At 37.6% G+C, this 23,606-nt stretch overlaps 4 protein-coding genes across 7 annotated transcripts; 2 read left to right on the plus strand and 2 right to left on the minus strand.

Annotated features, from left to right (window-relative positions):
- Nucleotides 1–5,051: 5,051 nt before the first annotated feature.
- LOC140802393 (uncharacterized protein At4g06598-like) lies at nt 5,052–8,171 on the minus strand. Of its 2 annotated transcripts, none has more exons than XM_073157905.1 (5): nt 8,015–8,171; nt 6,861–7,572; nt 6,587–6,662; nt 6,333–6,459; nt 5,052–5,719 (listed from the first exon to the last, which is right to left on the minus strand). In XM_073157905.1, the coding sequence occupies exons 2-5, from the start codon at nt 7,550–7,552 to the stop codon at nt 5,508–5,510; spliced, it is 1,107 nt and encodes a 368-aa protein (XP_073014006.1). In that variant the 5' UTR covers nt 7,553–7,572; nt 8,015–8,171; the 3' UTR covers nt 5,052–5,507. The 2 variants fall into 2 exon arrangements, with proteins under 2 accessions (XP_073014006.1, XP_073014007.1); XM_073157906.1 differs by having other exon boundaries at nt 6,861–7,556; nt 8,015–8,155.
- Nucleotides 8,172–10,139: 1,968 nt separating this feature from the next.
- LOC140802390 (methylthioribose-1-phosphate isomerase) lies at nt 10,140–13,724 on the minus strand. The gene is made up of 9 exons (XM_073157903.1): nt 13,469–13,724; nt 13,330–13,385; nt 12,785–12,940; nt 12,526–12,625; nt 12,038–12,180; nt 11,824–11,929; nt 11,199–11,337; nt 10,852–11,120; nt 10,140–10,409 (listed from the first exon to the last, which is right to left on the minus strand). Exons 1-9 carry the CDS (start codon nt 13,547–13,549, stop codon nt 10,344–10,346), a joined length of 1,116 nt encoding a protein of 371 aa, XP_073014004.1. The 5' UTR covers nt 13,550–13,724; the 3' UTR covers nt 10,140–10,343.
- Nucleotides 13,725–15,394: 1,670 nt separating this feature from the next.
- On the plus strand, nt 15,395–18,966 carry LOC140801865 (uncharacterized). The gene is made up of 5 exons (XM_073157214.1): nt 15,395–15,926; nt 16,861–16,958; nt 17,046–17,111; nt 17,286–17,986; nt 18,791–18,966. The coding sequence occupies exons 1-5, from the start codon at nt 15,553–15,555 to the stop codon at nt 18,800–18,802; spliced, it is 1,251 nt and encodes a 416-aa protein (XP_073013315.1). The 5' UTR covers nt 15,395–15,552; the 3' UTR covers nt 18,803–18,966.
- A 567-nt stretch (nt 18,967–19,533) lies between these two features.
- Nucleotides 19,534–23,326, plus strand: LOC140801641 (pentatricopeptide repeat-containing protein At3g13880). 3 transcript variants are annotated; one of them, XM_073156852.1, is made up of 3 exons: nt 19,534–21,418; nt 21,708–22,101; nt 22,192–23,326. In XM_073156852.1, exons 1-3 carry the CDS (start codon nt 19,674–19,676, stop codon nt 22,453–22,455), a joined length of 2,403 nt encoding a protein of 800 aa, XP_073012953.1. In that variant the 5' UTR covers nt 19,534–19,673; the 3' UTR covers nt 22,456–23,326. The 3 variants fall into 3 exon arrangements, with proteins under 3 accessions (XP_073012953.1, XP_073012954.1, XP_073012952.1); XM_073156853.1 differs by having other exon boundaries at nt 19,536–19,909; nt 20,162–21,418; nt 21,708–23,326; XM_073156851.1 differs by having other exon boundaries at nt 19,536–21,418; nt 21,708–23,326.
- Nucleotides 23,327–23,606: the final 280 nt, after the last annotated feature.

Here is a 23,606-nt window from a genome sequence, read left to right on the forward strand (position 1 = left end):
ATCGAAGAATCAGACAGATTTGAGACAGCCTATGCCCTTTTGCCACATCTAGGAAGAAATTGTAGATCATGTCATCCTTCGATGCTCTTTTGCTAGGGCAGTTTACCTCCAAAGCAAGCTTGGACTGAAGTGGAAGAGTGATCCCCCCAGACTAGACTTATGGCTAGATTTTTTTGCATGTCAACCTCCTCGATAAAGTATTATTTCCTTATTGCTTAGTCGTCCTTTGGTCCATATGGAGGTATAGTATATTTGAGAGGGAGAGCTCTAGCCCTATTCGTGTCCTTTGCATGGCGGGTACTCTTTACTAGGAACTCAACCCTCACCCCTTGCATGAAGATCCACACACCCCAGCCTTGACCAACTTTGCCTCGCTCTTTGAATCCCTCCCCTAGCAAAGGTTGGCTAGTCCGATACTCCTCAGATGGCGCCTATTATAATGGAGCCGGTCTAGCCCTAGCTCTTCACCCTTCTCCCATTTTCTTTAGTAAATCCACTTTCATTGAGCACTATCGGAACACACTCCGTGGAGAAGCTAAGCCCTACTCAATGTGATCAAAGAAGCTGTCAAGCTTGCAAAAAGTAAGAATATTTGATGTTGAGCGACTGCCAAATTCTAATCTCAGCTATTAATTACCCCTCCGCTGACAAGGTTGTTTGGACAATAACACCATTAATCTCGCAACACCAACAGTAGATCTCCAAAGCTTCATTCTTAAGAGTATGATACACTAGCAGAAACAACAACCTCAGTGCTAACAGCTTAGCTAGGTTTGCTTACCTAAAACAAAGAAGTAAGAAATGGGCCAACCCTCCTGTAAACTTCCATTGGAATCTAATTGCACTATCTATTTTAAAAATAAATGTCAAAATTACACCATCTCTGCAGTTTAATATATCTCAATAGCCTTAGATTGATTATAATTTCTTAGAGAGAGTTTATTTTCTTTTTAATAGATCATATGTTAATCATAGATTAGATCAAAAGGGTTAATCTTTCACCACTAAAAATAGATTGGAATCTAAAACTTATATTATGAACCGATAGGATTCGATCTCATTTGCTCCTCTTCTTTTATCTATCCCATAATTATCGCAGGAAATTACGGCAGTCCAAATTACCAAATAGTCCCTTGGAGAACCCAAAATTACCGAAAAGATTGAGTGGGTGGGGGGTTTTTTTATTCACAAATGTCCATATTTTTTTTATAAACCCAAAATATTGCTAACTCCGGAACTTGATTAATTAATCTCCTTTCTTAGTTTTATTTTTTTAAAAGTAAATTTAATTAGATATGAAAAGATAAAAAGATGTTTGATTATTTATGAGTATTTAAATCAGTTCAGATGAAGTCCCTAAACTCAAAGCATAATCTCGAGCCAAATATATATATATATATATTTTGTTATAATAAAATGCACATAATTTATATATACTTCTATTATTATAAATTAAAATATTAAATATGATCTCTCATCTACTTGAAACCCCCTGCTATTTATTGCCCTTTTTATAGTTTAAACCTGCAGCTTAATTAATTTTCCAAAGCAACTGAGGTAGTGATATTATTCTTATTATTAGTTAATAAAAATAGCATATAGATCTAGAAAAATAAACAAATAAATAAATAAATAGAACTTAGGGTTTAGGTATCGTGCAAGTTGCTTGCAAGGAGCAACTATACAAGTTTGGCAAGCTTCCAATGTTTCAATTTGACCCTCTTTTTTAATTTACAGTTTGAAAACAACTAGAAGCCATTGATTATAATAATAATTTCAATAATAATAATAATAATTATTATTATTATTATTGAAATTGTAGATAATAATATAGGGTTTAGTGTTAATCTCCTCCGTCTCCATCTCCATCAAGTAGATGAAAATTTTAATGAGTTCAAACCCCACAGAAAGAGACATTTGAAGAGATTAATATAAGTTGGTTAGGCTAATCTAATTTGCTAATGAGTGTGAAGAGTTTTATTCATTTTCTCTCTAATAAATTTAACAGGCCGATTACCTATCGCAGATGTGGAATCGATCCTACAAAATAGCTGAGTGAGAATTACACGGGCGGTGCATGAATTGGTTTTAAAGAGGATTGACTTAGTTGTTTAACCTAATTCTTGAGTTATCTGCAACCCCAGCTACACGGGCGGTGCATGAATTGGTTTTAAAGAGGATTGACTTAGTTGTCTAATCTAATTCTTGAGTTATCTGCAACCCAGCGTAGAGTATTGGGAAAGAATTATTAAAAATAAATAAAAAGAAGGAGAAGAATTTGTGGCTCTCTCTCTATAGACAATCGCACTCAAAGCCATCTTCCACAAACGTGAAGGATTTGCATATCTATTGGGTTTAATTATGAAGTATTTGTTTGTATGCATCTCAACAAAGCTAATTAATAAGCACTAAAGAAACATGCAGCTTTTGAGGCATTGCTAAGCCATCACCAACCCCTTTTGATTCCATTAAGGAAGGAGGAGGGAAATTAATTAAAGGGTATTATATAAATTAAACCGTTTATTTTATCTATTTTATGATTCACACCTCATCTTTCACACGTCGTTTTTAACGATTTTATAACCCGACTCTTTCTTTTTCTCTATAATTCTCGTATTACACCTTGATATTATTTTGACTAATATATATCGACTAAATTATTAAAATATTCTTACCATTCTTTTTTCTCCTCTCCCTTCTTTTAAAGAAGGTATAGGTAATTCAGGTATTTATAAATTATTTTATATATTATAACGTAATAATATTTCTTGCTGGTACCATTTAAAGTTTAAAGCATAATTTTTTCCTAAAGTTTAAAGCATAAATATTTCTGATATGATACGAAGAGAAAAAAAAAGTAATTTCTTAACCGAAAGGATAATATTTTTGAAAGAGTTCAATAATTCCTAGGGCAAGCATGATATTATGATATGTTATAAGTTTTTCAGCGATAATTATGTAAAAATATCTAATTAATTTAGCGGTTTAGGCCGTTGGTGCCTTTTGAGTTTGGGGAGTTAGGTTTCAACTACTCTTTTGACTTGCTAATAAGCAATGCTCCATTCTTAAGCTAATAAGGGAGGAAATTAATTAGGGTTGTTGGATTCCAATCTACATTGCTGAGACAAGAAGCCAACAACACAACCATCCATTTTTGATTTTGTGATTGCAACTGATAACGAGCTAAATAGATTCCAAGAAACACAACAAATGTTGTGGTCCAATAACCTAAACATTACTTTTGAATTTTAGTCAATGCCCATGACCCCAGTAATTCTAATCTTATTTGTTTATTAACTTTATTATTACTTTTTTTTGTTGTTGTTAGTATTCATCGTTCGACTCCTGTATCTTATTTTCATCTAAAATATCCGTGTTCGACAAAGTTGGTGCGTGTTAAGGCTCGTGAAATATTGTTGTCTATTTCTATACGTCGATAAATTATAAAAATTTCAGTAAGAAACATCAAATAACTCGTTCTTTCTCTCCTCTAAAATACTGGTAAAATAGTTCGTAGAGAGTCTATAAATTAATCACGTGATACTCACATATTAGTTTTTAACAAAGTACTAAATCTAATCTAATATATAACTAACAGAATGTAGATTTGTCACATTGGGTCACTATATCCCTAAAAATAAATGAGAAGATCTATATTAAAAAAAATTATGCTCTAAAAGCAAAATTCAATACTCATACAGTAGTAGGATATAAATGATTATATAAGTACAAAAAAAGAGAGCCAACCCTAAGTTCCCTCCCTAGCATCTCATCTCATATGTGATATGTGGACACTCTCACCTACTCCCAAATTCCAATAGTTTTTTGAACTACCATTCTCTTCCCCCCCATGTTTCCTTCTAGCTATGGGAATTGGATGGCTTGTTTAGGGCTTTGGCTTGGAAAGAAATGATGCTTTCAAGCATCCATTGGCGTGAAGTGGCTCTGCCACGCTACCTTTTAGAAAGTGAGTGGCCCATTTGAAGACTTCCTTTCTCTTGTGTGGGGGAAGTGGGGACTGCTATAATAATAATGGGAAGTGGAAATTTATCAATGGAGGAATTGAGTAGGAAATGGCACTACATAGATTTAAACCACATGTTCTCATGTAGAGAGGAGTCCAGATTGCCCCACCATTATCTGGATAATTGCTTCCTCCTTCTCCCTCCTATCTCATTCTTCTTTTATAAATTCTCTTTTCTAATAAGATACTTTTATTTTAAGAGAGTGGACTCTTTCTTTTCTATATATAATTCAAGATCCCGCAGGTTGTAGGATATATAAGTTGGATAGAAAACTAATCATCTTTGATAATTAAGTTAGACAACTAAATTAACGCTTCGATAACTGGCCAAACTCCTGTATGTTTTTGGCAATTTAATGTTGCCAAGATTTTTAAAGTAAAAGAAGAAAATATTCTAGTCCTTTACTACATCCAATTTGAGGTTGTAATTTTATATATGAATTTATTAACATTCGCTATTTTGTAATATGTTATTGTAATATGTTCTATATAACATAGAGTTATAATTTTATATATGAATTTATTAACGTTCCCTATTTTCCTATGTATTACACTCTTATTGTTATTGAGAATTTGCTTCTTTTCTAAGAAAAGGTCACAATAAATTTTTCATGGGCCAGTTGATTCTCGCCCAGCAAAAGAATTCTTATGAAATGGAAACACACCTTGGATTTCCTCTACAACAATTTTCAAGCCAATTTAGGCAACTAAGTATAGTAAGATTGGACTGGGCCAATTATGCCAATCAATCCAATTCATTGTTTCTTAATCTTGCTAATCCTAAGAAATGCTACAAGGGTCCTAGAAACCCATTATTTCATACTTTTATTTGGATATCAACATTAATAGAAGTTCAACCACTTGTTTAGTGTAGTTCTCAATCATCACTCAAGTTGCCCACCTAAAATGAAGGATGCCAGTGAGTAAGTTATTAATTCTACAAGAATGCGTGGTGACAAATGACAATGACCATGCACAAAAAGAAAACCATCAACCTGGTTATTTGCAATTGTTTGGACAATAAAACTACATCCAAATCTTGAGTATCTTAAGTATTGAAAGAGCCTGTTAACACATTCCACATGTCCATGGACAAGAAGATCCAGATGCTCAAAATAGTGTTCTACATTCAATACATGGACCAAACTGGTCCATGGAAAAACAAGACAAATAAAAGAAATTATAGTCTGAAAATACATGGATGCGCAAAGAACACCAAAATACAAGAAAAGCCTAACACCTCCGACTGGTCGAATATCAACAAGTCGATGTGAGCTGAAGATGACCGCCAGGTGCAGATACTGAGAGAAAGAAAGAAAGAGAGATTCCAAAGTTATTGACCTTCCAGTGTTATTCATCTTGGAGTGATCCCAGGTATCTGGCTCACTTCTCAAAGCTATATCAAGAGACCACACTCTGGTGGTGCCGAGAAGTAAAGCATGATACAGGAACCCACAAGCAGGAAGGTTGTGAGACTGGAACTTCAAATGCGAAGCACACCAATAACAGGGTCCCCCCCAGTGTTGGGGTGTTTGAGTTTCAGGGAGAGACCAGCAAACTGTGAATCAAGGTCTCTACTGCTACCGCGATTATGGGTGACAACAGGTTGTTGTTGTTGTTGTTGCTGCTGCTGCTGTTGCTGCTGATACAATGATCTTAGACGAGCAATTTCTCTTTCAAACATCTCCTGCTGGACTGAATTATAAGACACAAACCTTTTGTCATTCCATTGACCTTTCTTGCAAAAATTATATAACTGTAACAATATCCTATCTACCAACAATACACGCTGATTAATATGTTCAAATAAGGAATAGGGATAACTTACTAGTGAACAATATCATCCTAAAGTTTATGAGCAAGGATTATTTGTATAAAATGTCATTTTCTTGAAGTTTGCATTGTCAAAAGCATGAATATAACAAGGATTGTTTGTCTTAATCTGCCAAAAATGATGAAGTATCTAAATGACTAGATATCTCAATTTCCAGTTACACTTGCAAAATGGACTATTAAATTTGCATGGAAAGTATGTGGGAGAAATTATTTCTTTCCTTTGTTGGGTATTCTAGCATAAGAATTGGGGATTTTGTTATTTCCAGGTCTGGACAAAAAACTTGATCTCTCATCAAGTCTTAGAAGAACCACAGGGCATGGACAGGACAGAATGTGGAAGCAGATGAGGGAGATTGAGGAAATAGTAAATTCTATCAAATACGAGGAAAATGTTTTTACTACCAACATGAACCCCCTTGCTAGGGTGCCAACCAAGAAGGAAAGAATACATGCATGACTGAAATATACTTACAGTGTTTAATAAGTTGCTCCTGAGCTATACTTTCCAGCCGCTGTTTCAAGGTCTTATTCTCCAAGTCCAAGATAACATTCTGCTGACTGAAAAACTCAATGTCAGCTGAAACTTCTAGTCCTTCTGCCTGCAGAGTTACAGGGGAAATAAGATAAGTCGCTAGCACACAGATGTTCCAATTGACATCCACCTTTTAGGAACAATGATTTTTTCACGACATTGATCCTCACTATCTGCCAAGAGCCAAGACTCACTTGTAATGCTTGGACATTTCTCTCAAGCTCTGCAATATATTGGAGCTTCCGAACCCGGGAGCGCTGTGCAAATTGCCTGTGATAGTCAATAGCTTTAAAGATACGTAAGGAGATGAAACTACTTAACTCTTTTATGTAAATTCTGGTAACTAATATGGTTATGTCTTAATGAAATGTTGGATGAATTACTTGCGAGACTCATATGGTAGTGCTGACATTATAAAGAACCAGAATAAATTTTGAAAATCACATAAAAAGCAACAACACAGCTTACTGTTTAGCGCGTTTTGCGTCCACCTCAGACTGTAATTGCTTATCTTCCATTCTTTCAGAGACAGCATTCAGATCTTGTGGAGATCCTTCCTGTTCCTTTTCAGTGATATCGGATTTAACTGCATCAGGATTCCTCAAAACACATAATGACCCATGATGCGCAATCTTCTCCTTCACCACCGGAGCGGTGTTTGGACGAAAACTTGTCAAGTTCAATGGAGACTCCCAACCTCTATTCGGAGATCTTCCAAATAAATTGGCACCTGGGTGGTATTGAACATGCTGCGCATCTTTCAAGTGATCAAACCCCTGTGCACCCCAAGGAGGTAATGAGGTGATACCCCTCTGCCTATGATCTTCTTGTCTTGTTTTATTAAAGTTCGAATACATAGATGCACCATCCATGAACGTAAACGAGTCACTTGAAGAGCGACGATGAGATCCTCTCTTTGTGGGAGTCTCCGGCTCATTAAGTAAATCATCGAGCCACGAAGGCTGCTCCTCGATAAGAAAGCTCTCGGAGGAAGTACGCTGATGATGCGTATGTCCTCTCTGTTTAAGGTCACCCTTTGATCCACTGCACCCATGGTCAGCATAAGAGGGAGGTATGATCGGAAAAGGGCTCTTTGGGGGTAAAAATGATTGCTTTGATGCTGAACTCCTCAAGTTAACACTCCCTCTTGTATTTGCCATGATCCTATTCCAAAACTAAACTGGATATATACAAGAGCATACAAACAAGTTGAGGTGTAAAAGGAATTGGCACAAAAGGTTGAAATAAAAATTTTGAATCAGCAACACAAATCTGGAAATGCTAAAAAGATCTGTCTTATATCAACCCTCAGAGTTCTTGACAACACGCAAATGTGGAAAAGAATCCACTTTCTCCTACCGTATGGATATAAAAAGCAGAACTTTTTTTAGCAAAAGAACTAAAAAATTTCCCAAAAGTTTCAAGAAACAATAGAAGAGCGATTAACCGAATAGAAAACCAACAACAAAGAAATTACAAAATGACAGCGAAGCGCGATCAGAGCCCATTCCGAATAAACCGCATTGAATCATCGATTCCATTCGGAATCCTTCGGCTCTGAGATCCGAAGAAGTAACAAGAGAGACGTAAGAACTCGACCAAGAAAGAACGAGCAAGCGTACCCGATTCCTTTGCTTTCCTCGATTCGCTGCCACCAGAAAGAACCCTAAAGTCGGAATCTTTTTAGTGTTCACGATACGGAGACGAAGGGAGAAGAGAAGAAAAAGCTCACAAGGGGAGGAGAGAAAGACAGAGAGAGAGAGAGAAGGCGCTAATTGCAAAGGAATCCAAAAGACCGCAAATATTATAAAACTACGCGACGATTGGCGAAAATTTTCACGTCAAATTTGCGGAACCCCCCCTGAACAAAGTAGAATTACCAACTACATCCACGTCCACGGGGACAAACTTCTAATGGTTCTTATTTTTTGGAGGGTTTATATGCAAAAATATCTGATGGTGATAGTGGAGGCAATGCTGGAAATGCCAACAAGGGGACAGCTAAGGTTTTTTTTTCTTTTCTTTGAACCACACCTTGATTTTGGTGGTCTAGGGTTGTTAATCTGCTTATCTGTGCTCATGATTGGCCTTCTAGTCCTTTTTGATGACAAGAAATGGAACCCTAATAACTTCTCTTCTAAGTCTCTGTGAGTGGATACCAACCTAGAAATTAATTGGAATTCTTTCATGTTATTAGGGCAATTAACTTTTTAAGTCTCAAAGTAATTATCAATATTTCTCTCTCTCTCTCTCTCTCTCTCTCTCTTCTCTCTCTCTCTTTTTCTTAGATGATCTTATCCATATTCTAGGATTCAGTGGCAATTGAGATGGTCAAACAATAGGAAACTTAACAACAACTTTGACGATGACTCTCACAAAGGTAATTTACTAGGTTTATAATGGTTGACAAGGCTCAATCACAGTCTCATTCTGAGAGAGTTATTAGTGTTTTGATTGTGTTTCCCAGATCATTAGTCGGCAAAGGAAAAGAAAAAAAACTTTGTGGTATTTTGATAATGACATTCATCTACTACTGACCAAGACTGCTTCCAACTTTGTTTTAATGAGTTTTTTAGTTATTAGAAATCTATGCTAACATTGCATTGATGTGATTAAATAGTGGAAATTAGCTAGCGTTATCAACTTAATTCTAAAAATTCAAACTACTTTGCGGTGGACGTGAACGGTGGTTTTCTTGCCCCCAAATCATGTTTAAGTCTTGAAAACAAAGTATTCAGAATTGAGGGCAAGACTATGTACATCTCCTCTTCATAGCCCTATATAGGCCGGAACCTTACGAGGATGACACGCTCATTTAGAATAGCATTATGTGCCTTGCATTTAGTCATTCGATATCGTTTATAACTAAGATATTCTACACGAAACTTTGATATAAAACTAAGAAAAAAAAACCTTAATATTTGATTAGGCAAGGTGCTAGAAACTTCATTTAAAATACTAATTTTCTAGCTATAAGTGCAAATAGACTTTTAAAAATTTCATCTCCAAAATATTCTATATATTATAACAAAACATTTATCTGTTGATACTATCTAAGTTAACAAAGAGTGTTAAATAAAAATTATAATATAAAAAAGAGTTGGGCTACAAAATTCTTAAAGACAGAAAATGTGAATCATAAAATAAGTAAAATATAGAACGGCGTGATTTATAAAATTTCCTAAATCACATATCAATATATATAATTTAACCAAAAGTCCTCCACAGTGTAGTTTAATTAACATTCACCGTCTTCCTATATATATAAATATATATCACATTCTTATCGCTATTAATATCCACTAATTTACTATATAGTATTGAATGAAGGGGATATTATTATAAAGTACTGCCGGTCTCGATGGAGGTCTACGATTCTTTGCTTTAAATCTCGCGCAAACGGTAGCGGGCCGGCCGGCCCTGGCCGTACGATTGGTGGCCCCCCATGTGGAGGGAGACAGAACCAGTGATCGCACGGCGGGGAATAGGCCCCACGTGCCAATTATACTTTTTGATGGGAGAGAGGAAGATCCGACCGCCGCGGGGCCCACCTCCCACTACGATCCAACGGCCCACCAGCATCCGATGCAGTAGCTTCCCACTCTTTCGGCTGACGTGTAGCGTAATTTGCATCTAACACCCTACGTTTAAATAATTTGGCAGCGGTAGTGTGTGTTTGTCGCACAAAACCGCCGAATTATTTAAATGTAGGGTGTTATTTGTATATTACGCGGTACTACAAGCCACTCAAATATCTGCCTTTATTGATTATATGCATACTTTTGCTGCTAACAATCAGCAATAAAAATTTCATCAATCTCAACAAAATTTGATCTAAGATACAGAAAGCTATGTAAAGATGGTCAAGATGAACAACGATATATGCTTTTAGAGCCCATAGCCTTAATAATGTAGACTGCTTGCAAAGCTCTTGAACAGAAACTGGAGTCCTCAGAGTGATTTTTGTATGAAACCTTTGATATCGAAAGCATCGTCGACTCCCTTGGTGATGACACCCTGCAGGCGAAGCAGAATTCTACATCAATAGTTAACCAGAAACAAAGAGCAGCGAGTTCATCAGATTAGAAATCTTGGGATTAAGAAGAACACCATGCAAGTTTTGAAAAATGATATTAAGAAAAAGAACTTAGTAACAGTTCTCGCCTTTTCCGACATTAAATATGGCTAGCTAGAGCACAATCAAAATCTGGAAGGCTGTTGAAAGTACTGATGTATTACCGCAGCCTTGGTAAATAAGATTGTACCGTTTATGGACAAAATGTTCGACTTGAATGCTCAGAGGAGAAGAGAAAATCAAACTTCATGAGCCATCAGCTGATAGCTAACAGTTTCACCCATAACAAATATATTTCTATTCTATGCAGTCTCCTTTATGAACAAGGTAACATCTTACAAAATACTCAGCAAGCAAGGAGGGATGGAGGAGAGAGAGGAAGACCTTTTCAGTTATGATAGCTGTTATCAGATCTGCCGGAGTAACATCGAATGCGGGATTCCAGACTGCGATACCAGATGCAGCTACTTGCTTTCCTAGTCCTCCATCAGAATGTAACAACTCCTTCGAGGACCTTTCCTCTATAATAATTTGTTGACCAGATGAGAGTGAAAGATCAATAGATGTTATTGGTGCTGCCACATAAAATTGTACTCCATGATGCTTTGCACAAAGAGCAAGGTTGTACGTTCCAATTTTGTTAGCAGTATCCCCTGCAAAGTAATTTAAGCATACTATAAGTATTTAAAATTTTGACTTGTGATTCAAACATTTAATTCTTCAATATATACCGTTTGCAGCTACACGATCGGCCCCAACAATGACCGCATCAACTTGCCGAGATTTCATCAGTGCAGCCACAGCAGAATCTGCTATTAAAGTTGCAGGTATTCTATCATGGACCAATTCAAAAGCTGTGAGCCTGGAACCCTGCAAATTAATACAAAGTTGAAACCCATGTTCACATACATCAGAGACAACTGGTTATACTTATTTTTTTATATGTCAAGAATTTTGAAATAGTAATGAGAGAAAGTCAAATAGCTTGCCCTTTCTAAGACTCAAAAGTGATGTTTGGAAAGGTATGTTTTCAAATAAACCAAGATATCGTATCCGACCATTGGGAAGGACAAATGCTCCCTTCAATAACAAAAAGAAAACCCAATGCAACAGGTATCCAGACCCAAAAGAAAAACTACAAAGAAGAGACAGCAAGCAACTTAATGTAATTATTAATTAACTAAACATGCACCAGAATGGCAAGAATCAGACTACTTTTCAAAAGCATAGTCAGAAGTAGATATACAAATGATAAAATCTAATAAGCTCTGACATCTTCATGAAGAATATAGACTCCTATGCACTATTCAGGAAAAAGAATGCACGAAAAGAATGTAGGATTGATCAACTGTCTACCTGATTAAATGGTCTAGTTTCTGTGCAGAAGGCCTTTTCTAGAACTCCTTCAGCATGAAGAGAACGAATAACCCCAAGGGCAGTCCCATATCCAGCAGTAGCAAGACTATAGGCAGAATGGAAGAAACCCATTTCATCGCAGAAAAGAGAGAAAAAAAGGAAGACATTGCCAATTTAAATCTACAGACAGTAAAGAACCATACTTTTAACAGACCTGCCAGTGTTACAATGTGTTAATACACAAAGCCTTTCTGAGCCTTCAATTTGACCCTGAAGAAATCTGGCTCCATGAGACCCAATTGCTTTGTTAGCAGCAACATCATCACTAAGCATAGCTTCAGCAGCATCAATATAAGCCTGATGATAAAGGATATAAGAGCACCAGTTTGGGTAGAAACTATCGCCTAATTGCGGAAGACTTCACAAAATGAGATATAAAGGTTGGGACATCAAACTTCAAAAGAAATAGTTTACATATAGAACAATCTACAAAATCTTGTGGGAAAATACTTCTGGTTCTAGAACTTTTTGGTCAGCAGTGAGAAGATGACTAGTGATCACCATTAACTAACCATAACTATGTTATGGCAGCACAGATGTCAGTTGTTTGGAAAAAAAGAAGTAAATATGTACAAACAAAAAATTAAACACAAGAACCAAAAGAGGAAGTCTCCAAAAGTAAGGTAATCAATCTTTTAGCACCTGAAAGACAGGTTTGGGTTCACTAGCAGTCTCTGCAGTCTTTAGCACTAACTTTTGAAGCTTTGTTGCAGCATCTGAAAGATTTACAGCAGTAGGCCGACTGCCACAAAACAAAAACATGATTAGCTAGGCAGAAAAATTTACAAAGCTGAAAGAATTTGTATCACATCTGACATTCACAATAGTAATAAATTGATAGTTGACATACAGGAATAGAAGATAACAACAATCACACTACCAGTGGATCAATGAATTATACCTAGAAACAAGATATTCCAATTTCTTGACAAGGAAGGAAGCCGCATCTCCAGGTGTTCCAGCGAAGTCCAGATTATGCACTTCTACAGCAAGTGCGAGGGCTGCCGCTATAGCAATTGCCGGAGCACCACGGACCACCATATCCCGAATTGCACTCCTAAAAATGTTGAATGGTTATTAAACGAATCCAGGTCATGTAGACCAATAATGCTGAGTGAAAATTAAAACTTGGCTGGTGTTTTATGAACTAAATGCATGGAAAACCAAACACTCCTATAAAAATAATCCATGAAACTGTCAATAGAGCAAAAAAGCAGAACCTGGCCTAGATTTGGATAATAAACTTAATCTTTTAATCGGATGAGAGGTTTATAAAGCCTAAGAACTTTACTCTCTTCTATCCTTCACTCAAATGTAATCCTAAGAACTTGAAACCACTCCAAAGTTCACATCTTTCCATGAATTAAACCAAATCTAACAAATAAAAAATATTCCCAGCACATGCAAATACCCAAATACACTCGACTAACGCAATTTAACACTCACCATCCATCGCTCGCATCCTTGATATCCAAATACACGCTCTCGAGTGGAAGCTTTCTCTGTTAAAATCTCAAAGATAGCATCAAAATATTGGATTTTTAATACAACAAAAAGGGCAAGAAAAGATTAAAATTTTATCAACCTGGTCGAGGAGGCGAAGCGATCCGCGCTCGTACAGGATGGATTGGAGGGAATTCGCCGCGCCGTTGGAGTCCTTCGCCATCGTCGATCGAAGAGCTTGGAGTTTATTCTCGGGGAAGTCGCGGATAAGTGTCTCTTACACTAGAGGGCGCACGGTTTCACGGGATAATGGGAAGAATAAATAATAATCAAATAAGCCGCCTTCGCGTGACTTATTCACTTATTCTAAGCTGCAGAGAATAATAGACTGTTTGTTCACTTGTTTGTTCCTCGAATCGGATAACTTTATTCTTATTAATGAGGGATACAGTCATGGCTTTACCCACCCAACCCCTCTTGAAAACCTAATGCAATTAATAAATTAATAATAGCTTTATAGTTTTGGACTATGGCAGCTAGCTCCCAAATAAAATACTGGGAAGTGTTGCCAGTTACTCTCTTTTTTATTTTCTCCAAGTTATCCATTCTGATATATATATATATATATATATATATATATATTAAAAATTTTCACTACTTTGACATAAAACTGAACGGGTGCATGTACAAGGCAATATAAATACGAGGATCTACTGCATTTGTGGACATAAAAATGGCATGATCATTTTGATGGAATGCTGGAAGTGGAAAGATAACGAGGGCTATTTGCATCCGAAAGTCTTTCCTATTACTAGGGAATTGTATACAAATCGCTTTCTATATTTTGCTTATTTTATAATTTATATTTTATTTTTGAGAATTTTATAATTTGACATTTTTTATAATTTCTATTTAATATTATGAGATTATTTTAACTAATTAATATTGATTAAATCATTAAAATATCTTCATCCTTATCACAAGCAAAGTTAAGCTAGTCGTTCGCTTCACAAGCGATGTACCTGTTTTTATGGATTGCGACAAAGCAAAGACAAGCAAAATACAAAGTTTGGCAAATAATATTGCGATTCTCTATTGTTTGGAAAAGAAGTTACAAGAAATTTCAACGACAAAAAATTTAAAGGGGCAGGATAGCCATTAAGGGCAAAATGTACACCATTGAACCAGTGACACTTTAGTTGCAAAGTTGGCTCACTTAATGCTTCTCGATAGTTCTTTTATACTACTAAGTATGAGCATCCCCAATTCTGCAACCCGGGGTTCAAAGGTTTTATGGTGCGTTACGTTTTGAAAATAAGCCCCATTTGAGTTTTGAACTATGAGTTTTATAGGCATGTGCGGGAAAAAATCCAAACTAGTGTTGCGATGACACTAATATTGCAATCCCAAGATTGCTTCGCAACGAGCTCTTGAATGAAACCAAAAGAAACTCAAAAACATGCAAAAGACATGGGGTTGGCATCCCATTTATAGACTAAAGAAGCAAAAAAATACAATCATATCGACATTGCGAACAAAACGGTCCTAACAGACTCCCCCACTTAGACTCTCGGCATCCTCATCGAGGTGATCTTCGGTTGCTACCATGATGCTTGCCTTCATCTTGACGTGCTCGCCAAGTTCTTCTTTCGGTAGGCTTGAACTTTGTCTTCTTTATGTCGCAGAGTTTCTTCAAGTTCCCAATGGAGCTACGAAATTTTTTAGATTTCTCCACCATCGTCCCCACTTACCTCCTCCATTGTTGTGATCGTCATTGTCAACATCTTTCCTCGTCTTCCCTTTCTCTTCCTCCTATTTTTCTTCTTTTTTCGAAGAGAAAAAGATGATGAAGAAGACGAGAGTAATTTAAATATTTATAAATTATTTTATATATTATAATATAATATTTATTGTTTAGTATCGTCTAAATGGAGTGTGATGCGTAAAAATTACAAAATTTAAAGACCTTTTGATACAAATATCTTTAAAAAAAAATTAATATATTTATTCAAAAAAAGGAAAGGTAATGTTTATTTTTCCTTTGGAAAAGCAAAAGTAATTTGATTTTTCGTGCAAATAGCTCTATCGGTTACCATTTTTCGTGCAAGAATAGCTCAATCATGCCATCGAGCGGCCACGGTCGAGCCCAGAGATAAACCCCGCACTCTCCCTTCCCTACCTTCTTCTTATAGTCTAAACCCTAGTCGTCTTCCAAAAACCCTAGCCATGGCTCTCGCTCTCCGCCTTCGCCGAGCCATCGCCCTCTCCTCCTCCCTCCTCAAACAGTCGCCGTTCGCTTCCGTCTCATCCTCTCCGCCTTCGCTGCTCTCCAATCTCTCCTCCGGTTCCCCTCGCAATCCATCGCAATCCCTTTTTCCCCAATCCCTATCCTTCCACTCCTCCGCTCTCCTATTCGACCGCCGATCCGATTACGGTGGCGGCGGCGGCGAGGAGAGGAAGATTTCGCCCGACGAGATCCTGTTCGAGGGATGCGACTACAACCACTGGCTCATCACCATGGATTTCCCCAAGGACCCTAAGCCAACGCCGGAGGAGATGGTCGAGACCTACGTCCAGACCCTGGCCAAGGTCGTCGGCAGGTGATGGCAACAATCCCTAAACTGAAAGAGGATATCTTGTGTTTTTTTAGATGAATCATTTTTTTGTTCTATGGGAATGGATTTATGTTAGTTTGGAGAAACTGGATGAGTTATGGGTAGGAGGATGGCTTCAACAAGTGATTTTTATTTTGTTTTACTTATAGGTAAGCTCCTGATTTGTGCTGTAGTATTCGAAATCTGAAGGGAGTGGTTAGTTGGTCATTGCTGGATTAGTTCTTTTAAAGATGTTATTAGCGTGGTCTTATTAATTATGGCTCGGACTTAGGTTTACGATGGATGGCATTAGTTGCATAAGAACGTGTCTATTGGTGCTACGATTAACTTTGTAAAAATCACTTCTTTTTTTCTGTCCTGCATATGAGTTTCTGTGAAATCTAGCTGAACTGTGGCAGCAGAGTTTTCTTTGTACATATTTTAATAGTACTCAATCGTCCTTGATTTGTAGACTATTACTGCTCTCATTCAAACCAAGTGAATAAATTGATTAGTCAATATGCATTCATGCTGCAGAACGTTATTTAATAAAGTTTTACATTTCAATAAGTTTTTCTTTTCTAAATTTGTAATGGAGGACCATTAATATGTTTCGAACATGCTGTTTCTTTCTTGTAATGCTAAGTCCTTGTTGCAGTGCACATAATATTGGTCTCTCTAGCAATCGGGTTAAGGCAGTTGCATTTTCCAGACCCTGTGAGAGCATCTTGCAATGGACCACTTTATGCCTTTACTTTTTTACTTCTTGATATAGTGCAATCAATTAATCTTACAACTTTAGATCATGGAGTAAATGGATTCCTGAATTGCTCTTTCTTTGATTTGTTGATTTCTGTTATATGGACTATACCTTGGGTTTATGAGATGTGTCCAATTTGTCGTGAAAGTAGTTATGCTGATTTGTGGCTTCTGATTGCAGTGTGGAGGAGGCTAAAAAGAGGATGTATGCATGTAGCACGACGACATATACAGGTTTTCAGGCTGTAATGACTGAGGAAATGTCAGAAAAATTTCGGGGTGCGTCCTAATTACTTATCTTTCTTGTCTAAGAGCAGGGTTATATATGATTTAGCTAGTGCTTACATCTTATATTTTTGTAACCAGGTTTGCCAGGTGTTGTCTTCATATTACCTGATTCATATTTATACCCTGAGACTAAGGAGTATGGAGGTCTGTTGCATTTTCTTTTAGTATGTATCTGATAATTATTAAGTTCATTTGCCATATTTTATATTTTTCATTTTAAAGGAAATTGTGCTTCTACTCTTCTAGACTTCTAGTCTGATATTGCTAATACTTACAAGTTTTGATATTTGTTATTCCTCAATTTGGTTTGGTAATCAGGAGACAAGTATGATAATGGGGTTATCACCCCAAGGCCACCTCCTATTCATTATGGAAGACAATCGAGACCGAGGAATCAAAATCGATTTGACCGAGACCGGCCTAGTTATAACGGCCCCCCTCCACAAGGAAATTTTCAAAACAGTCATCCTCAGGGTTCTATGCAAGGGGATGCGAGAAATTACACTCCGCAGCAGAGCTACACTCAGCCAGGACAAGATGGAAGGGGTTATGGTTCACCTGGGGGTAGAGACTTCGCTCCTCCTAGCGGGAGGCCAGATTTTGGGCAAGGACAGCGTAGAGACTATGCACCACCTGGTGGAAGGGATGGTTACAATGATGACAGGAGAGGCCCAGCGGCTTCATATCAAAGAGATTTTAACCAAGGAGATAGAGGAAACTTTGCTCCACAAGAACAAAGGAATTTCTCACAAGGACCAGTAGGAGATTTCAGATCTGCTGGCTCGTCTGGTCATGGAGATCACAATCAAGGCTCTGCCCCTGGTTACAGTGGACATAACCAAGGTGGGTCCGGCCCTGGTTCAAGTGGAGAGTACAGACCAGGTGCGAATTCTGGCTATGGTGGATATGACAGACAAGGAGCAGGACCTGGATATAGTGGAGATAACAGGCAAGGTGCAGGATCTGGTTACGGGCAGAACTACCCTGGTCCTGTAGAAGGACAGCCGGGGTCCTGGCAGGTATAACATATGCTGCAATAGCTTTTACATTTTATTCTCTCTGTCAACTTAGGTTGTTACTTATTAGTAAGTAGTTCATATGCATAATTTAGTATTTTTTATGGACATTTTCTGGAGACCTAATGATCTCAGAGATAGTCCATGAAATGTATTACCTCTCATGGATTAAGAAATTCATCAGGCATGTGTGCCCACGTCATGATGTGTTGATGGTTAGTGGCATAATTATGTAGTCCCTTTCTCTTGGGATTAAGCTGGGTGTTTTACGATTTCTTGATTCTTTTCTATTGTCAGGGTTAGATTGAGACACTAACAAATTGACCTATTAGATACTGGTGTCTTTGGTGCTTTTAGTCTGGGAGAGGTAGCCATTCCTTTTGGCTCGGATATTATCAAGTATGATGGATTCACAGTCTTTGGCTATAACTCTGATTGAAGCATTGAATCTCTTACAAGCTTATTTCTGACAACCAAACTAGTTTCTCTGATGGCTCATCTATTTCCTTTCTGCTGATGGGAAGCATAGAGAGATTGAAAATGCATGATTTAATCCTCAGAGAATCCCAGTAATTCAAATAAATCGACGGATTTTTGAATTGTCCATGAGGTTTGCAACTAATAATTTAGATTCTTATTAGTACTCCAACTGACTATAAAAAAAATTTCTTCTCATTTTGCTATTACATGGTGATCAATTCATGCAGCATTACATCTTGTCTTCTACAGTCTACTTAAACAAACAAGATGTCCTATTACTTTGTTAAGAAATTAATCAATGATATGTGGTCACTGTTCCTGATGCAGGGGAGGCCTTAAAACATCTGGATGCTGATTCTAGTGGGAATAAAGCATACCCCAGTGGAGCCATACAACTTCTCACCTGAAGATACACCAGCCTTTTGTTACTCTGTGCTTAATGTTTGGGACATGTATGAACATATTTAGCTGGATTTATGGACATTGTGGTCCAACTGTTTCTATGGACACTATCTTTTGATTTTTTTTGCATAGAACTGTACTTTCTATAGCCATTTCTCTCTACAAGTATCAAGAGGGTTAGTGCAAACCACAATTAAAAGTGTTTTCTCCTCCAAGTAAAGAGAACTAGTATCATTTGAAATATGTAGAAATAGAAGAACTTAGCTTCTGACCAAAAGAGCAGGCTTTTTTGGGTTTTTTATGTATACCTTTTATTCTTGTATTATTAATTTTATGGGTATTTATGTAACAATAAAGGTTTTATCGGTTATCCATGTAAAACCAAGTGTTTTATTTTGAGAGGGATACATATAAATACGACTTTATAAATAAGAAATATTAGAGGGCTATACATGCAAGAAAAAAGAAAACCAACATTTATTTTCCCCCATTTTTCTACATATAAGTCTAAGAGCATATGTGTACAGTATTCGAAGATGTCATCAATAGAGATGCAGATAGGAATAATGAAGATGTGAGGAAGTAATAATGTTCAAGACATGCTATGCTTCTATTATCCTCTACTTTTCATGTATAGTGTTGAGTCGTCGACGACTTGTTTAATTCGCCGACGTTTTGGCCGTAACCATATGATAAAGTCGGCGAAGTTTTTTTCCGTAGTGCCGACTCATTCAGCGATTGGAAGTCGTATCCTCTGAACAGATCGTCGATAGCTCCAGTTTCGCGCGCTCTCAGCTCCAAATCCAAAATGCGATGCTCCTTTCGGTACCTCATCGGCCTCTCGGAGCGCATCTCCTTCTCCAAATCGAACAAACACTTCACCACCTCTCTCCAAACTCAATGTTTGACCCACGAATCCCCTCTCCAACCTTCTCTTGGGCCATCTATGGATGCCTCCTCCTTCTTACATCTCCTCAAATCCTGTGCGAATTCGCAATATTTGATCCACGGCAAGGAAGTCCACGCCCAACTGATCAAAGCCAGGTTCTCCCCTTCCCTTTTCGTCCAGAATAATCTCCTCAACATGTATTGTAAATGCGGTGACATAACCTTTGCCCGCCAATTGTTTGACAACATGCCTGAAAGAGATGTTATTTCGTGGAATTCACTCATTTCTGGGTATTCCCAAATGGGTTCTTATGGAGTTTCTTTAAAGGTATTTGTTCATGCTAGAAATGTGAAAACTAAGATTGATAGGTTTACGTATGCTTGTGTCTTAAATGCGTGCTCGCGAAGTGGGGATTTAAAGTCGGGAAAGGTGATTCATGGGATGGTGATTGCTAGTGGGTTGGGTCGGCATGCTTTTTTGGTTAATTCAATTATTGATATGTACTCGAAGTGCGGTGAGATTGGTGAGGCGAGGCGAGCATTTGATGTCTCGGAAGAGTTGGATGATGTCTCATGGAATTCGTTGATTTCCGGTTATGTTCGGATTGGTTCGGTTGATGAGACATTGAGGGTTTTCACCCGGATGCATCAGTCTGGAATTAAATTGAACTCTTTTGCTCTTGGTAGCATTCTCAAGTCTTGTTCTGGTCTTAATGATATGAAATATCTTGGAGAGATGATTCATGGGTGTGCAGTGAAAGTTGGGTTGGATTTGGATGTGTTTGTTGGCAGTGCGATCATTGACTTGTATGCAAGGAATGGTCTCGTGCATGATGCACTCAAGGTCTTTCAAGTCATGCCAAACCCTAATGTTGTTGTTTTCAATGCCATGATTGCTGGACTCTGCCGAATTGAGAGCGAAACAGACAACAAACTCTCAAGGGAAGCATTGGGTCTTTTCTCTGAAATGCAAAGGAGAGGAATGAGGCCTTCAAAGTTCACATTCTCCAGTGTTCTGAGAGCTTCTAACTTGGCAAATGCCTTTGAATTTGGGAAGCAATTACATGGGCAAGTTTTTAAAAACAATTTTCAATGTGATGAATACATTGGAAGTGCACTCATTGACTTGTATTCAAATTCTGGTTCAATTGAAGAAGGATTCAGATGCTTCTGCTCTGTTCCTGAGCAAGACATTGTCACTTGGACGTCTATGATTTCAGGATGTGTGCAAAATGAGCAGTTTGAAAGGGCTCTCAGCTTGTTTCATGAATTGTTGAGTACAGGTAGAAAACCTGATCTTTTCACTATATCAAGTGTAATGAGTGCCTGCGCAAATTTGGCAGTTGTGAGGTCTGGTGAGCAGATTCAGTGTTTCACCACAAAAGCTGGATATGATCGTTTCACCATTATTGGCAACTCCAGAATATTCATGTATGCTAGGTCAGGGGATGTTGATGCTGCTGCTCAGACATTTTCAGAGATGGGGAATCGTGATGTTGTCTCGTGGTCTGCATTGATCTCAAGTCACGCACAACATGGTTGTGCTAAGGATGCTTTGATGCTTTTCAAGGAGATGGAGAATTGCGGAGTTTTGCCTAACCAGATTACTTTCCTTGGTGTTCTTACTGCTTGTAGCCATGGGGGACTGGTGGATGAGGGATTCAGGTAAACTCATTGTGATGGGAAGTTGGCAACTTCGGATTATGAATTAGCATAATAGATCATGAGGATACCTTATATGCTTGACTTGATTTTTTGTGAATTCCTTTTTATAACTCTCACATCCTTGACAGATTAATTTGAATTTTCCAAAAATATTGCTGAGCAGTGGAATACAAACCGACACCCCTTACTTAAATGTTGGGTGATCAAAAGTAATAATGACCCACCATGTGGCATCCATGTCATGTAGCATTAATTTCTTAAATATGTTTCTTTTTTCTGATTGCTGCAGGTACTTTGAAAGCATGAAAAGAGACTATGGCTTGACCCCAAATGTGAAGCATTGTGCTTGTATTGTTGACCTCCTTGGTCGGGCTGGGAGGCTCATTGATGCTGAGAATTTCATACTAGACTCAGGCTTTGATAATGATCCAGTCATTTGGAGGTCTTTGCTGGCATCTTCTCGTATTCACAAGGACACCGAAAGAGGTAGACGTGTCGCAGAGCGGATAATGGAGCTTGAACCTGGTGCCTCTGCATCTTACGTACTATTGTACAACATGTATTTGGATGCTGGGAGGCTTTCCTCGGCACTGAAAACCAGAGATCTGATGAAAGAGCGAGGTGTGAAGAAAGAACCTGGTCTTAGCTGGATTGAGATGGGAGCAGCGGTTCATTCTTTTGTGGTAGGTGATAACTCCCATCCTCAAAGTCATGCAATATATGCAAAGTTGGAGGAAATGCTGTCTAAGATTGAAAAGCTGGGATATGTGCAGAACTCAGACATAATAGACCCCTATCTGGGGCACAGACGAAGTCTAACGAACTGCCATAGTGAAAAATTAGCAGTGGCACTAGGCATGATTCATCTGCCAAAGTCAGCTCCTGTACGAGTAATGAAGAACTTGAGGATATGTAGGGACTGCCACGCAACCATGAAATCTTTTTCAGAGAGTGAAAGAAGGGAAATTGTTATCAGAGATCCCATTCGGTTCCATCGTTTTAGAGGTGGTTCATGTTCTTGTGGGGACTACTGGTAAACAGAGGCCCGGCCATTGCAAGTGAAATCTTATTGTTCCAATACTTTCAGGAAATGCAAATCAACTGGTAGAGCAGCATTACAAATGGTTAGCCTACGCTTGCGAACTTCGGAAACTCCAAATATGAATGAGGAAATATCTGGATACAGAAAATGAAGTTGTTTATTAAGAGGGAAAGATTGAAATTTGTCGTCAGAGATCCTGCATCAGCTATTCACAGAATGTGCAGCAATAATGATACTTCCTTTCTTCTCAAAGAAATACTGCTGGTCAGTGGATTGGGCAACTGGGAGCATTTTCACATATCTGCTGCCAGATAGGTTCACAGAAAATAGAAATAATAAACTTGATGAGGAGAACTGATGTTGATATTTTTCTCATTGAAGGAGCATCTGGATGTCGACCAAGCCGTGATAAGTGATAGATTTCATGCAGTGAAATGTTCACCGGTGTCTTTGCAGTTCCTAGAGATCCTAAAATCACCTTAGACTGAGCAAAACTTCAGGAAGGTTTTAAAATTATACTAACATTAATTTTGATTACAGCCTATCTGATTGATTCTTTTACATCTGAAGAAAGTCAGGAACATCTGAATGGTGACTTAGTAGCGCTATGGAAGATCATTCCTATTATTTTGTATTGCTCAAATATGATTCTGGATATAGAGATGCCAAACTGTACAATACCAACACTACTGTCCAAGGAAAACCAAGTACACAGCATGTAGGCATTTGTAAGGGAGGCAATATGTTGTTTTGATTATTTGCAGCAGAGTTCCCTTTGCTAAGTTGTAATGGAATACATTCTCAATTTGTGCTACTAAGTGCGACAATATTTATAAAATCTTAATAAATCTAGGTGTCTTTCTGTTTCCTTTTTCTGCAACTGTTGGAGTAATATATTTGGTACCACATTCATTCCATTATTAATAATGAAAATTTTCCAAAATGTTATATTTTTCTTCTTATATAATACAAATAATTACATATAGACACCTCTGAACTGTTATCTATTTTTATATTATTTATTTTTTACGACACATTGAGCTCTTAACTATTGAAAATCTTATAATTTTTTTTGTTAGTTATTCGTTAAATTTTATTTTAAAAATAATAATATGTAAGTGTCTGATAATTAATTTTAGGCTTTTT

Source organism: Typha latifolia, chromosome 15, assembly GCF_019914945.1.
Source record: "Typha latifolia isolate L0001 chromosome 15, TyphaL0001v2, whole genome shotgun sequence".
In the NCBI taxonomy this organism is placed as follows: Eukaryota; Viridiplantae; Streptophyta; class Magnoliopsida; order Poales; family Typhaceae; genus Typha; species Typha latifolia.